The sequence below is a fragment of the Mustela putorius genome, unplaced genomic scaffold (assembly GCF_011764305.1).
Source record: "Mustela putorius furo isolate JIRA1106 unplaced genomic scaffold, ASM1176430v1.1 tig00003909_pilon_pilon_pilon, whole genome shotgun sequence".
NCBI classification, from domain to species: Eukaryota; Metazoa; Chordata; class Mammalia; order Carnivora; family Mustelidae; genus Mustela; species Mustela putorius.
The window spans coordinates 37,446,364-37,462,650 of NW_025422057.1; the positions used below are offsets into that span (position 1 = coordinate 37,446,364).

The following is a 16,287-nucleotide window of genomic DNA, read 5'->3' on the forward strand; positions in this document are numbered from 1 at the left end:
TCTTTTATTTGCTTTACTAAATTTGAACACTTCAGTCTGAAATATTTCCTCATTGATTTCCTTTGTCTCTTGGTCACACTTTGCTGCTGCCTGTGTGTAGTCAGCCGTTTGTTTTTCTTTACCTTTTCCTAGTCATACCCTTGACTGCTTTTTGCACTGGTTCCTTTTTGACATCTCATCTTGGAATAAGCCTAAATTCAGAGGGGTGGGAATGGGTCCAGAGCTTTGTCTCAGGCTCTCATATACTTTCTGTATGATCAAGATTTTCATGTGTAGTGGTTTTTTCATTTTAAAAATAAGAAATATGACATATAAGGATTATATTGGGAAACATGTCTTCAAGGTGATAAGAATACTACTTAACCTAAAATCTGTGTATGTACCACTAATCTTAATAGAGTTCTACCCTGATTTATAACTTTTGGTGTAGTATCAATCATTAACTGCCCCCATTACTGTTTTGAACTTTATACTTTTAAATTACTTGTTTTTAATTAGAATTTAACTAAAATTGTTTTTATTCCTTCCTCCCCAAAATGAATTGAATAGTTTTGATGTAGGAAAGATGTTAGGGTTCAAAGCCGAGAGCCAAGAAAGAATTCTTGAGACGTCTTTGGTGCAAAAAGATGATTTTTTTTTAAAAGATTTTATTTATTTATTTGACAGAGAGAGATCACAAGTAGGCAGAGAGGCAGGCAGAGAGAGAGAGGAGGAAGCAGGCTCCCCGCCGAGCAGAGAGCCCGATGCGGGACTCGATCCCATGACCCTGAGATCATGACCCGAGCCGAAGGCAGCGGTTTAACCCACTGAGCCACCCAGGCGCCCAAAAAGATGATTTTTTTAAAGCAGGGGGACAGGACTCGTGGGCAGAAAGAGTTACCATGGGGTCATGAGGTGTGGCCCATTGTATACTTTCAAGTTGGAAGGGGGTTAGGAATAGTGTAAGTCTCTAAGGAATTTTGGAAGCAAGGTTTCCAGGACCTTGAGGGGGCTAGCTATTGTTAGGAAAAAGTCATTTATTACAGTCTAATAAAACCTTAGTCATGTGACCCTTCATATGTATATTGGTGGGCCATATGCTTGGGGGATGATTACCAACACATATATTGGGGGATTAAGGGGGTTAGAGATAAGGGAAGTTTCTGAAGGAATTTTTATGTGTTAAAGTAGACTTACAGGATCTTAGGGGGAAGGGGTGTCAGGCCAGGATTGACTTTTGACCTTAGCAAAATATTAATATCAAGTTAGTTGAGTCCCTAGAGGAATGTCACTCAGCCTGTTTCAAGGACTTGTCAAGGGTCTGTAGGTAATAAGGAAATTTAATAATTTTTCTTCTGCCTTTGTTTACCACATCAGTTTTGCTTGTCTTTGGATTCTATATATTAATTGTTTTCACACTGTTTTCCTCAGTGCCTTTCTTTTGTTAATTAGCCTTGTCTGTTGTCTTCACAGGATTATTCTAAGACCAAGTATATAGCTATAATATTTTTTGCTGCTTTATAGTATTCCATTTAATAAGCAGGCAACAACTTACTTCTCCACTATTCTGTTAAAGGACATATAAGTTGTTTCCAGTTTGGGATATTATAAACAGTGGTATTTTGAACCAGCACATGTCTTCTGGGGGCACCCGTGATATAGGAAACAAAGGCAGAAGGAAATGTAGATAAAATTAAATGTCCATATAACCTGCAGCCCATTGACAAATACTTGAGGCAAGCAGAATATAATCATCCTTCCAGAAGCTCCTGTCTCCTAATTGTCTTAATGTTACTGACTTGCTAAACGGAAATACAATCTCCCTTTGACAATAGCGAGGTCTCTGATATCCTGTATCTTCTTTAGCTTATGAAGATCCTTTTGAAACTTCTCTTATCTCATGAATTCTTTCTTGGCTGTCAGCTCCCAACCTCACCCCACCAAACCTCACCTATATTCCAAAACTATGTCACATGTGCCAGACTTACTTTAGACCGTCCCTATTGCAGAATTCCTGGGTTCTAGAATTTGCCCACATTTAACTTCCTCACATAAAGATACTTAGTAAAACAGTTATACCAGTTTACCTCCCTCAAGCCAGTGGGACTGCTAGATTATAGAGTGAGTAAATGTTTAACTTTGTAAACAATTACCAAACTTTTCCAGAGTTTCTGTACCATTTTCCCATTAGCAATGCACGAGAGTTGCAGTTTGACATGTTTGCTAATTCTTGATATTGTGGGTTTTAAAAACTTAAAATATTTATTTTAGCCATTCTAATGGAGTATATGGCCATATTTTATTAGGGCTCTATTTACTTTTTTTAAATATTTTATTTTTTTTAAGATTTTATTTATTTATTTGACAGAGAGAGATCACAAGTAGGCAAAGAGGCAGGCAGAGAGAGAGAGGAGGAAGCAGACTCCCTGCTGAGCAGAGAGCCCGATGCGGGACCCGATCCCAGGACCCTGAGATCATGACCTGAGCCGAAGGCAGCGGCTTAACCCACTGAGCCACCCAGGCACCCTTTTTTTAAAGATTTAAAAAATTTATTTATTTATTTGACAGAGAGAGAGAGAGATCACAAGTAGGCAGAGAGGCAGGCAGAGAGAGAGGGGGAAGCAGGATCCCCGCTGAGCAGAGAGCCCGATGTGGTGCTTGATGTGGGGCTCAATCCCAGGACCCTGAGATCATCCCAAGCCAAGGCAGAGGCTTAATCCACTGAACCACCCAGGTGCCCCTGAATGTTAGATCTTCTGTTACAGTCCCAGAGGTTCCTTCCTGAGGTTTGGTTCTGGTTTTTTGCTGCTCTTTGTCTGTCATTCAGATTGAGTAATTTCCATTATTTGTATTCAAGTTCACTGATACCCTGCTACTCCCCCTCCCCCTTCTTCATTCTGCTTTTGGGCCCATCTAGTGAGTTTTTTAGTTTGTAATTATATTTCTCAGTTATAGAATTTCTGTTTGGTTCTTTAAATCTTCTGTACTTTTTCAGTTGTTTCAAACATGTTCGTAGTTGCTCACTGAAGCATTTTTGTGATAGCTGCTTTAAAATCCTTGTTAGATATTGCAGATATTAGTGTTGATAATGGTTTTCTTTTCTCATTCAAGTGGCATTTTCATGGCTCTTGGCAGGCGAGAATTCTACCACTGAACCACCAATGCTTTCATGGCTCTTGGTATGACATTTCTTTAAAATTGGATCCTGGACGTTTTGAGCAATTTTTTGAGGCTCTGACTCTTACTAAATCTTCTGTGTTGTTGTTGTTCTTAAGATTTATTTATTTTTATTTTTTATTTTATTATTTTTATTATTTACTATTTATTATTATTTTATTTTAATTTTATTTTACTTGAGAGAGAGTGAGAGTGAGAGTGAGCGTATGAGCAGGGTAATGGGATAGAGGGAGAAGCAGGCTCCCCACTGAGCAGGGAGTCCAATGTGGGATTCCATTCCAGGACTCTAAGATCATGACCTTAGCTGAACGCAGATGCTTAATGACTGAGCCACCCAGGTGACCAGATTTATTTATTTTAGAGAACGATAGAGAGCAGGGGCGAGGGGTAGAGAGAGAGGGAGGGAAAATCTTCAAGTAGATTCCCCGCTGAGCACAAAGCATGTTGCTGGGCTTGATGCCAGGACCCTGAGATCATTCATGGCTGATCCAAAATCAAGAGCCCTACTATGCTCAACTGACTGAGCCACCCAGGCATCCCCTAAATCTTCTGTTTTTGGGAGTTCTTCTCTGATACCACACTGGCAAGAGAAGGAAAGATGCTATCTCATTGCTGCCCATTAAGGTAGAAATCCAAGTTCTCTACTTGGCCTCTGTTGACAGTCTGGAGATTGGGAATGGAAGGAATGCTTTATTCTACTGGACAGTAGTGGCTGTCAGGTTCCCCACTGGACCTTCAATGACGGCACCTTCATAGGAGGGTGCACTAGAAGAGGGGTAAGTCTAGGCTTCCTATTAAACCTTTGCTGATATGGGTAGGGGTGTTGTCACACTTTTTGTCTATGGAGTTTGGCTGGAGCAAGGTGTTTATTATCTCAAAGTTTTCTGTCTTGTAAGGCTGCCCCTCTCCTGTCCTTTTGCTGGAAAAAGCATGCTATTCTTAGGCTTTTAAAAATCTGCATCCAGGGGTGCCTGGGTGGCTCAGACGGTAAGCGTCTGCTTTCAGCTTGGGTCATGATGCCAGAGTCCTGGGATCAAGCTCCACATTGAGCTCCCTGCTCGGTGGGGATCCTACTTCTCCCTCTCCCACTCCCCCTGCTTGTGTTCCCTCCCTCACTGTCTCTCTCCATCAAATCAATAAGTAAAATCTTTAAAAATAAAAATCTGCATTCATTAACATTTTCAGATTGGTGGCTTTTTTTTTTCCATCGGGTCTTTTTTTTTTTTTTTTTAAATAATAATTTATTTGAGAGAATAAGAATGAGAGAGAAAGAAGAAACAGCGGGGGGGGAGAAGCAGGCTCCTCGCCGAGCAGGGAGCCTCATGTGGGGGCTCCATCCCAGGACTCCAGGATCATGACCTGAGCCAAAGGCGGACGTTTAACCAACTAAGTCACCTAGGTACCCCCAGATTGCTGGCTTTTCTTTTCTTTTTTTTTTAAGATTTTATTTATTTATTTGTCAAAGAGAGCGAGAGAGAGCGAGTACAGGCAGACAGAGTGGAAGGCAGAGTCAGAGGGAGAAGCAGGCCCCCTGCGGAGCAAGGAGCCCGATGCGGGACTCGATCCCAGGACGCTGGGATCATGACCTGAGCCGAAGGCAGCTGCTTAACCAACTGAGCCACCCAGGCGTCCCGATTGCTGGCTTTTCTAACACATAGTTGGTAGACACGAGGCAAAAAGAAAACCCAGGGACCCCAACATCATGTCATTTCTTGGGTCCTAAGATCCCTTCTTGATCTGCCATTTTCTCTCTACCTTTTAGTCTTATTTATTTATATAATGTTCAGCATGTTTAGTTGTACTTAGTTGGGGAATATGAGGTATAGCTACTCTATCTTGTCCTGCACTGGAAGTTTTGCCTTTATTTTGAAAGATATTTTTAGTATCTCTGCATATAAAGTTTTATCTTTCAATACTTTAAAACCATCATTCCAGAGGTGCCTGGGTGGCTCAGTGGGTTAAAGCCTCTGCCTTCAGCTCAGGTCATGATCTCAGGGTCCTGGGATCAGCCCCGTGTTGGGCTCTCTGCTTGGCAGGGAGCCTGCTTCCCTTCCTCTCTCTGCCTGCCTCTCTGCCTGCTTGTGATCTTTGTCTGTCAAATAAATAAATAAAATCTAAAAAAAAAAGTGTAGACTTAAAAAAAAGCCATCATTCCACTGTCCTATTTCTTACATTGTTTCCATTTTTTAATGTAAGAGTTAACAAAACTTTTGCATAAAAGATATTCTTTTACAGGTGACTTAGTCTCTCATATTTCTTTGAATATATTAGACACACATCTTTCAGAATCTCTTGTTTGGTGTGTTGGCTTATTTTCCTTCAGTATTAGTTTTTGTCCTTCCGGTTGCATAATACTCTTTGGGGTGTTGGTGTTTCTCAGATGTCATATGAGAGTCCTGCTGGCGTGACTCCAAATACTATTGACTTCTACCCTTTACTGGCAACAGGATGGAGCGTTGTGTGGTCTGGGTGCGGGAGACAGTAGTGAGGTGGCATTCCTAAGGTATCTTAGTTGCTGCCAGGCACCAAAGGCACTTCTTTGAGGCTCTGGTCATACTAATTGTGTCCGCCTGGGAGTGGACCCACAGCTGCTTTCCAGCCGTCTGGGCTGGAGGAGGAGGGAGCCCCAGCCCTCAGACTGTCTGTGGTGCTTCTTGCCTCTTTTCATGCTGTCATCTTCTGCTATTCTTAGGCTTTTAAAAATCTGCATCCAGGGATGCAAGGGTCCTGAACTGTGGGTCCAACTCTGTGGTCATCCCATCTTTAAATCCTTTAAAATTGCATGTCCACTGAGGGTGATGCTTCTCATTTTCCAGCAATGATAGCCACTTATGTTTTTAAAATACCTTTTGTCATTTTTAGAGTTTTTGGTCCAAAGTCCTACTGAAGTATGTGCTCTGAGTGTCATTTTGATTCCATTCAATTATAGACTCTCTGTAATATCAGAAAGTGCTTGTAGGTGGGGTGGGCGTATCTGTACATGCTTTGGAATCAAGAGTCTTGGGATTAAATCTCAGCTCTGAAACCTATTTGATATTTTTTTTAAAGATTTTTATTTATTTATTTGACAGACAGAAATCACAAGTAGGTAGAGAGGCAGGCAGAGAGAGGAAGGGAAGCAGGCTCCCCACCAAGCAGAGAGCCCGATGTGGGGCTCGATTCCAGGACCCTGAGATCATGGCTTGCGCCGAAGGCAGAGGCTTCAACCCACTGAGCCACCCAGGCACCCCCCATTTGATATTCTTAAGGCCGTTTATATTTCACTTTACCTTCCTCATCTATAAAATGGGGAAAATAATGTTTATTATGTATTCTTGTTACATATATTAAATGAAAAATTATTCAGTTTTACTTTGTTTTCAGCCACAAAAGATTGCACCCAAACTAGTTTGATGCTCTCCTGTCCAGTGTCCCTTCACTGATGCTTGTTCCTGAAGGCATTAGAGGCCCAGCTCACCTTGGTGCTGTCTGCTGAATTTGTACAGAATTTCCAACATTGAAGATGGGTATCAAGTGTTCATTTCCTTTTTAGTTTAACTCTAAATAGAAGATATATCAAATGGTCTTAAAAAGGGGGCGGGGAAGAAACTGTGGAACACAGATATATTAAATTATTCAAGTCCCACAGAATCGAAGCAGCTCAGGGTTGAAGGGCAGTGTCATATATAGTATTAGTCAAACAGCTCAAGCTGATATAGCTTGTTTTATAGGAAAACTCCACTGGCTACAATCTAATCTTATACAGGGAGCCCAGGAAAAATGTGCAGCTTGTTATTACAGAAGTGGAAGCTGTGTGACCGATTTGTACCATGAAATTGTGAAATCAGTATTTTAAAAAAATTTCCTTTTCAGTATTTTGTAATGCCTCAAAATGTCTCTTGCATTTTGAGCTTGCTTCAGTTTATATTGTAGTAGTGTACCTCAGCAATTAAATGTGCATATTGAAATTATTTCAGTGAAATAAAAAAATAAAAATAAAATATCTAAAAATAAAATATCTAAAAATACCACGTTGCTGTAAACATATTTGAAAAATTCAATTAAAGGAATTAGATTCACCATTTTTAAAATTTTTGGTTTCTTGGGGCACCAGGGTGGCTCAGTGGGTTAAAGCCTCTGTCTTTGGCCCAGGTCATGATCCCAGGATCCTGGGATCGAGTCCGGAATCGGGCTCTCTGCTTTAGCCAGGAGCCTGCCCCCCCCCACCCCCCACCCCGCCCCCGCCACCCCGCCCCGCCCCCCACCTGCCTCTCTGCCTGCTTGTGCTCTCTGTCAAATAAATAAATAAAATCTTAAAAAAATTCTTTTTTTATAATTTCTTTTATCCTAATCCTTTTTTTAAGATCTTATTTATTTTAGAGAGAGAGAGAGCACACGTGAATAGGGGGAGGAACAGAGGCAGAGGGAGAGGGAGAGAATCTTCACGCTGAGTGCAGAGCCTGATGCAGGCCTCCATCCCGTGACCTTGACATCATAACCCTAATGGAAACCAAGAGTCCAACACTCAGCCAACTGAGCCACCCAGGAGCCCCTTTGTATCCTAATCTTTTTGGTTTTTCTTTTTTAAGTTTTATTTTTATTTAAGTAATCTCTACACCCAATGTGGGGCTCAAACTCACAACCCCAAAATCAAGAAATATATATATATATATATATATATATATATTTTTTTTTTTTTTTTAAAGAATCACATGCTTTTATGACTGAGCCAGCCAGGTGCTCCTCTAATCTGTTTTTCTTTATAATCCTTAAGGTAAGTTAAGATTTAACAACATTCAGTTTGTAAATTGAAACATGATACTGGGGACGCCTGGGTGGCTCAGTTGGTTGGATGACTGCCTTCGGCTCAGGTCATGATCCTGGAGTCCCGGGATCGAGTCCCGCATCGGGCTCCCAGCTCCATGGGGAGTCTGCTTCTCCCTCTAACCTTCTCCTCACTCATGCTCTCTCTCACTGTCTCTCTCTCAAGTAGATAAATAAAATCTTTAAAAAAAAAAAAAAAGAAACATGATACTGTAGGTTTTTGGTCTTTGTGATTATATGAAATTGTGAAGCCTCAATTTAAAGCTTTCTTTTTTTTTTTTTTTAAGATTTTATTTATTTATTTGACAGAGAGAGAGATCACAAGTAGGCAGAGAGTCAGGCAGAGAGAGAGGGGGAAGCAGGCTCCCTGCTCAGCAGGGATGCTGAGGCAGGTGTGGGGCTCAATCCTAGGACCCTGAGACCATAACCTGAGCCAAAGGCAGCGGCTTAATCCACTGAGCCACCCAGGCGTCCCTTAAAGCTTTCTTTTTAACGTTAGTTCATTTTATTTTATTTTATTTATTATAAAGATTTTATTTATTTATGGGAGAGAGATTGAGCACGAGCTGAGTGGGGAGGCAGAGGGAGAGGAAGAAGCAGGCTTCCCACCAAGCAGGGAACCCCAAGAGGGGCTCTATCCCAGGACCCCCTAGCGTCATGACCTGAGCCAGAGGCAAACACTTAACCCACTAAGCCATGCAGGTGCCCCCTTGTAGTTCATTTTAAGTCTGTTTTGTTAAAGTGAAACATTTTAACTAAAATTGCTATTACCAAGTTAAATTATCTTTCGCAGAAAGATTCAAGGACTCAGGATATGGTTATCCTTGTGGCTAAGATTTATTACATTATAAGGACCCAAAGCAGACTCACCAGAGGGAAAAAGGCTCATGGGGTGATATCTAAAAGAAACCAGACCTGAGCTTCCCAGACTCCCCTTACTGGAGTGAGACAGGATGCACTGAATTCCCCCAGCAACAAGTAGCAACAACTTTTGTGAAGCGCTGTCTACGCGGGAAGCTCACCAGAGGCTAGGAATTCACGTTCTTCCTCAGGAGTCACGGAGGCACACATTGCTGGCGTTACCGTGCCAGTCGCTGAAATTCCAGATGCTCCGAAGGAAAGCAGGTGTCCGGCATACATTTTGTTTGTCAGTTTAAGTGCCGTGGGCCACTCTTACCATTTAGGGAAAGTTTTGTATGAGTGTAGGCAACTGTTTACCAGGCCAGTTCTCAGATGCCAGCCAGGGACCAGCCTTGCAAGCAGGCCTTGATAAGGTTAGCAGGTTCAGGCCTGCTGTGTTAAATTCTTTTTGGCATGAAATAGAAATGGTATAAACAAACCAATTAAACAACTGAAATGATCAGAATGGATTAAAAAAAGACTCATTGTGTAAAAAAGTCTAGGTAGTTTTTTTTTTTTTTGAGATTTTATTTGGTTACCTGATTTTTTTTTTAAAGATTTTATTTATTTATTTGACATGCAGAGATCACAAGTAGGCAGAGAGGCAGACAGAGAGAGAGAGGAGAGAGAGGAGAAAGCAGGCTCCCCGCGGAGCAGAGAGCCTGATGCGAGGCCCGATCCCAGGACCCCGGGACCATGACCCGAGCTGAAGGCAGATGCTTTAACCCACTGAGCCACCCAGGCGCCCCTTGGTTACCAGATTTAATTTGATGGGGTTCTCTTCATGTTAAATCATTAGTAAAATGTTGCATTGGGCTATCAGAAATCTTTAGTTCTGTTACAAGAGTGTATTATCTCCCTGGTCCTGTTCTAAAATCATGTTCAGAGTCTTATGGTGTATTTTCTATATTCCAGTCACAAGAACCCTCTTTGGTTATTAATAAAATCCGGGGAGGTGCTTTAGCAGCTCAGGTGCTCCTGCGAGAGGTCTGCCTCCCGCCGTGATTGTAATCTGTGGCCATGATACTACTATTTTCTTAAGGCTGCTGTACAAATTGCCACAAATGTGGTAGCTTTAAACAGAAATTCTCTCACAGGTCTATAGAAGCCAGAGGGGTTGGTAAAATCGACTCTTATCTGGTGTTTCTGAGAGGGGCTCCATGCCAGTCCCCTCTCCTAGCTTTTCATGGCTTCCGGCAGTCCTTGGTGTTCCTCGGTTGGTGGCTGCCCTACCATTTCTGCTACCATCTTCACATGGCTTTTTCTTCTATGTTATCTCGGTACAGCTCCTTTTCTGTGTCTTATAAGGACACCTGTCATTGGATTTAGCGCCCATCCTAATCCAGGATGATCTCATCGTGAGATTCTTTAATTATATACCTGCAAAGAACCTTATTCCAAATAAGGTCACCTTCACACGTTCCAGGGATTAGGACTTGGACATAATCCTTTTGGGAGGCCGCAATTAAACTCACTACAGTACTAGTTTGTTTACTAAATGTAACAACTTGCCCGAGCCCCTGTTTTTGTCAGGAATGGTGCCAGGCCCTGGAAATAGAAAGTTGACTAAGAGTGATACCTTTTTTAACATCACAGAGCGTAATTCCAAAAAAAAAAGATATAAAACCCCTCACACACATAATGAAATCTAAGTATAATGAAGAGATAAATACAAATCTTGTGGAAACACAAATTGGGATTCTCACAAAAGAATTCCTTAAAAAGAATGTTTGCCTAAAACTGCCCTGTCTGATACGAAGCCACATGTGGCTGTTGAGCACTTGAAATGTGGCTGTTGTGACTAAAGAACCGAATTTTTCCCGATGCCTGGGAGGTTCAGTCGTTAAGTATCTGCTTTTGTCTCAGATCATGATCCCAAGGTCCTGGATCAGGGCCCTCTTGGGGCTCCCTGCTTGTTGGGAGGCCGGCTTCTCCCTTTCCCACTTCCCCTGCTCAGTGTCTCTCTCTGTTAAATAAATAAAATCTTAAAAACAAAAAACCTGAATTTTTCCTTTTAGTTTTTTAAAGATTTATTTTTTTTTTTTTTATTTTGAAGGAGTGAGTGAGCATGCTCAGGGGGAGGGGCAGAGGGAGAGAATCTTTCAAGCAGAGACTCTGCCGAACATGGAGCCCAAGGCTAAGGGGCTCGATCCCACGACCCATGAGATCATGACCTGAGCTGAAACCAAGAGTCGAGGGCTTAACCAACTGAGCCACCCAGGTATCCCTCCTTTTAATTTTAATGTAAGTGTGTATTAAATATAGATATTTGGGGAAAAAATACAGATACTTAATTTAGTTACTGGTATTACGGAAAACTTTTAAATGTGCCTGGAATGATTTGGTATATAAATATTTTTTCAGTAGTAAATTTTAGGGGCTTCTGTGTGGCTCAGCTGGTTGGGCATCTGCGTTCGGCTCAGGTTGTGATCCCAGAGTCCTGGGATTGAGTCCTGCATCTGTCTCCATGCTCAGCAGGGAGCCTGCTCCTCCCTCACACTCTGCCTGCTTGTGCTCTCATTCTGTCAAATAAATAAAATCTTTTTTAAAAATAGTAAATTTGGGGGCACCTGGGTGGCTCAGTGGGTTAAGCCTCTGCCTTCTGCTTGGGTCATGATCTCGGGGTCCTGAGATCGAGCCCCGCGTCGGGCTCTCTGCTTGGTGGGGAGCCTGCTTCCTCCTCTCTCTCTCTCTGCCTCTCTGCCTACTTGTGATCCCTCTCTGTCAAATAAATAAATAAAAACTTTAAAAAAATAAAAATAATAAAAATAAATAGTAAATTTTATGAAATCTAAATACAGATAAAATATTTCTTTTCTTTTTAAATTTTATTTATTTGACAGAGAGAGAGGCAGGGATTGATGGAATACAAGCTGGGTAGTGGGAGAGAGAGAAGCAGGCTTCCCGCTGAGGAGGCAGCCCGATTCGGGATTCAATCCCAGGACCCTGGGATCATGACCTGAGCCAAAGGCAGAGGCTCAACGACTGAGCCACCCAGGCACCCCAGATAAAATATTTCTGATGAAAATTTAGTAATTGAATTGAGATGCTCTTAAGTGTGAAATACACACCAGATATTGAAGACTTAGTACAAAAAAAAAAAAAAAAAAGCTTCATTGTATTGTCTCCATTTCCTCATCTGGAAATTGATTGACAACACTTTCACTGTGCTGATCATATTAGCAATCTATTTGGAAAAGCACTGTCAGTTTCAAATTTCACATCGTTTTATTATTGGAGAGTTTATAATGCCTACTAATTAGTGGTAGGATGAAAGAGGAGTGGAGTATTAGAAAAGTGTTCCTGCATCTCAAGTAAAAACTGTACTGGTTCTCAGAGGAGGAGGACGATAGCATGCTAAGAATAAGGGACTTATAAAATCCAAATTGATGAAAGTGTGTGAAATAAATATCAGAGGCATAAAACTCTTTGTAATAAAAAATGTAAAGTACCTTGATAATTTTTGTATTGATTACATGTGGAAATAATATTTTGAATATTTAAAAAAAATGTTATTGAAGTTAATTTCACCTGTTTCTTATTTTAAATAAAATTTAAAATTACATATATGATTCTCATTATATTTCTTTTTTAAAAATTAAAAACATTTGTAATTTTTAGACAAAAAGAGAGTATGTGACCAGTGGGGAGGACCAGAGGGGAAGGGAGAAGAAGGGGGACAGAATCTCAAGCAGACTCTGAGCTAAGGGCAGACCCCAATGCTCGACTCCATCCCACAACCCTGTGATCATGACCTGACTCTGAGATCATGACCTGAGCCAAAACCAAGTCAGATATGAAACCAAGAGTCATGCTCAACCAACTGAGCCACCTGAGCTCAACCAACTGAGCACCCCATCTCATTATATTTCTACTGAACTACAGCACTGCCAGGTCTAAAATGGTGAAAGGGAGTGAGATTAGGGAAGAAAGAGTATTTCACAGAAGAGAAAGAGGTATTCTGGGTCATGATAATTAATTACTGAATGAATGTATGGATTTAGTTTTATCCCAATGCCCTATTGCTAGATCCGCCTCCTCCACCTTTAAAAAAAAAAACAAAACAGGAATGTGAAAGGGTGAGAAGGAAGAGCATTTGTACATGTCTCAGTGTTAATCTCCACCTTTGGGCATGGGGAGCAGTCAGAACAATAGTAGTCTACCTTTATCTCCAGAGGAATTTACTGAATCTGGGACATTCTTAATGCATTCTGAGTGAAGTATCTGGGAAAAAAAAATCTTGATAATATCTCTGGAAATTTTTGAAACCAGAGATCCCTGTCAGATTAAAAAATTTTTAATCATTACAGTCTCTTAAATTTTTTTGCCTTTTTAAAAAAAGATTTTATTTATTTATTTGACAGAGATCACAAGAAGGCAGAGAGGCAGGCAGAGAGTGAGGGGGAAGAGAGCTTCCTGCTGAGCAGAGAGCCAGATGCAGGGCTCGATTCCAGGACCTTGAGATCACACCTGAGCCAAAGGCAGAGGCTTAACCCACTGAGTCACCCAGGCACCTCCTTTTTTACCTTTTTAAAAAGGGATTTTACTTTACTATTTTTTAAGTAGGTCTCACACCCAATGTGGGGCTTGAACTCTGGACCATGAGATCAGGAGCCTCACACTCTACCAACTGAGCCAGCCAGGTGCCAATATACACAGCAAAATTTCTTTTTTATTTTTTTAAAAAATATTTTATTTATTTGACTGAGAGAGAGAGAGCACAAGTAGGCAGAGTGGCAGGCAGAGGCCCAGAGGGAGAGCAGGCTCTTCACCGAGCAGGGAGTCGGATGCGGGGCTCCATTGTAGGACCTGGGGATCATGACCTGAGCTGAAGGCAGCCTCTTAACCGACTGAGCCACCCAGGTGCCCTGCAATATTTATCATCTTAACCATTTCTTTAAAATATTTTTAGAGAGTGCGAGCAGGGAGAGAGAGAATCTCAAGCTGACTCCCCACTATCTGAGGCAGGGCCCTATCTCAAAACCCCGAGATCAGGACCCAAGCTGGAATCAAGAGTTGAAAGCTTACCTGATGGAGGCCCCTAGGCACCCCTGAACCATTTTTAAGCTACAAAGAGAAAACCAGAATACAAGGGAAGAGTTGAAAAATGGAAGAAAAAATGCAGAAGAACATCCAGAAGAGAAATAAGAGAAATATGGGTGGGTGCGAAGAACTTCACACACACACACACACACACACACACACACACACACACACACGGCCTGTTTGCTTTCTATGGAGGACATCACACTCTCCTTCCTTCTGGGAATTTGTCACTCTCAGTAATCCTGCCCCCAGATTTACCTCTTTGTATAGTCCCCTCCCACATTGTGTGAGGGTTGCCTGTGCCATCAATAGAATGCAGCAGAAGTGGCATGTCACTTTTTAAAATTTTTTTTAAGGTTTTATTTATTTGAGAGAGAGACAGTCAGAGAGAGCATGAACAAGGAGAAGGTCAGAGGGAGAAGCAGACTCCCCTTGGAGCTGGGAGCTGGGACTCGATCCCGAAACTCCGGGATCATGACCTGAGCCGAAGGCAGTCGTCCAACCAACTGAGCCACCCAGGCGTCCCGGCATGTCACTTCTGGGGCAAGTTTCTGAAGGACACTATGTCTTCTGTCTCTCGTTCTCTCCCCACCCGCCTCAGACTGGTTGTCCTGAGAAAAGCCCGTTGCCATGTTGAGACGCTCCCAAGGCCAGGAAGCGAGGCGCCTGCCAATAGCCATGTGTTGTGTCATCCTGGAAGCTGATCCTTCAGCCCTGGCCAAGCCTTCAGGTGGCTGCAGCCTGGCTGAGAGCTGTGTTGCCACCTCAAGAGAAAGCCTGAGACAGAACTATAGAGATGAGCTACTCCTGACTCTCAGAAGTGGTGTGAGATAATAAACATTTTTTAATTTAAGCCGCCAGATTACGGGTTATTCGTTATGTAACAAATAACAAATAACTAGTAAAACAAATAATAAACGCCTGAAAATCTGTGATTGTAGCAATTTCCTTTTTTTAAAAAAGCTGTCTTTTTTTTTTTTTTTTTTTTAAGGATTATTTGGTGTGTGTGAGAGAGCACAAGTAGGGACAATGGAAGGCAGATGGAGAAGCAGGCTCTCCACTGAGCAAGGAGCCTGATGCGGGACTTGATCCCGGGACGCTGGGACCGTGACCAAAGGCAGATGTTTAACCGACTGAGCTACCCAGGCGTCCCTGTAGCAATTTCCTAAGAACTAAATTGCAAAGGGACACTTGTCTCACTATTTTCGTATGTGCACAAGCAGTTTGCTGGACATCAATATATCGAGTTGATAGAAGACTAACACAGTGACTGAAAGAAACAAAACAGAAAAACAGCATCACTTCCTTAGGACTTCATCCCTTTTGTCATTTCCGTCAGTTATGTCGAGTTCCCCTTCTGCAGGTTCCTCGAGCTGTAAATCTAGAGCCCTTAAATTGGTGACAGTGTTGATACTCCCTGGCCAGCTATTGCTTCTGGAGCTCTATGTTCGGTTTGAGTTTCACTTCCAGCATTGTAACTTCGCTTTCTTTGTTGTAATTTTATCTTCATTGGCCGATTCCCCCTTAGTTATCTAATTTTTAAAAAAATGCCATTTGAGTTTGTATAATAGTTTGACTCTGTATTTAACCCTGGATTGATGACAGCTTCCAGCTCTACCCCTTTCTTCTCCCTCTGCCCTGTGTCACAGCAAGCAGATGAGAAAACCCATGTGCTCCCCTCTGACTCTGGAGGGAAGTTCAAGTCCCAGCTCCAGCCACCCCTTAATTACAATAAAACCCTTAAGCCAGTCTTTTCCAAGCTCTCACAAGCCATTTTTGGATTGAGTGGTAACTATCCCTATTCACTCCACAAAGCCCCATTATATGAATAAACAACCTAAATTTAAAAATTAATAAATAACTAATAAATAATAATAATAATAAACTTAAAAAATGTAGGGTGCCATCCGTTTTAACATCCAAACCAAACTTGGGGTGGGGAATCCATCTCATTTCTTCAGGGTATCAAAGATAAACACAGCTGGACATTAGTTAAGGTGGTGAAAATAGATTCTATTCAGTAACTACTGACAGTAGGGAAAAGAGTTGAGCTCCATTCTAATTTTGCAGAGGTGATAGGATATTTTAAAAGGAGAATGTGGTGGGGAGCAAGGAGAGACTCAGAAAAGTGAAATATTAAAAAGTAGACATGCAGAGCGCCTGGGTGGCTCAGCCAGTCAAGCATCCAACTCTTGGTTTTGGCTCAGGTCATGATTTCAGGGTCCTGAGATCGAGCCCCACCTGGGGCTCTACCTTGTGCCTGGAACCTGCCTAAGATTCTCCCTCTGCTGCTCCCCCACTTGAGAGCCTGCTCTCTCTAAAAAAAAAAATAAAAAGGACAAATGCAATTAGGTCAGCTGCATCTGTAATTATCGAAATTAG

At 41.8% G+C, this 16,287-nt stretch overlaps 1 protein-coding gene and 1 long non-coding RNA gene across 2 annotated transcripts in view; both read left to right on the forward strand.

Moving 5' to 3' along the window:
- Positions 1–7,173, forward strand: part of LOC101686723 — a 28,198-nt gene extending 21,025 nt beyond the window's left edge. Inside the window, exons 3-4 of the mRNA XM_004749720.3 lie at positions 3,091–3,158; positions 6,520–7,173. Of these exons, the coding sequence (XP_004749777.2) occupies positions 3,091–3,158; positions 6,520–6,544 (93 nt within the window). The 3' untranslated portion in view covers positions 6,545–7,173. The remainder of the gene's footprint in view (positions 1–3,090; positions 3,159–6,519) is intronic.
- Positions 7,174–11,027: 3,854 nt separating this feature from the next.
- On the forward strand, positions 11,028–14,840 carry LOC123388771. Its single transcript, XR_006603286.1, has 2 exons — positions 11,028–11,080; positions 14,507–14,840. It is a non-coding gene; the product is annotated as an uncharacterized LOC123388771 (long non-coding RNA).
- The last annotated feature ends 1,447 nt before the right edge of the window (positions 14,841–16,287 follow it).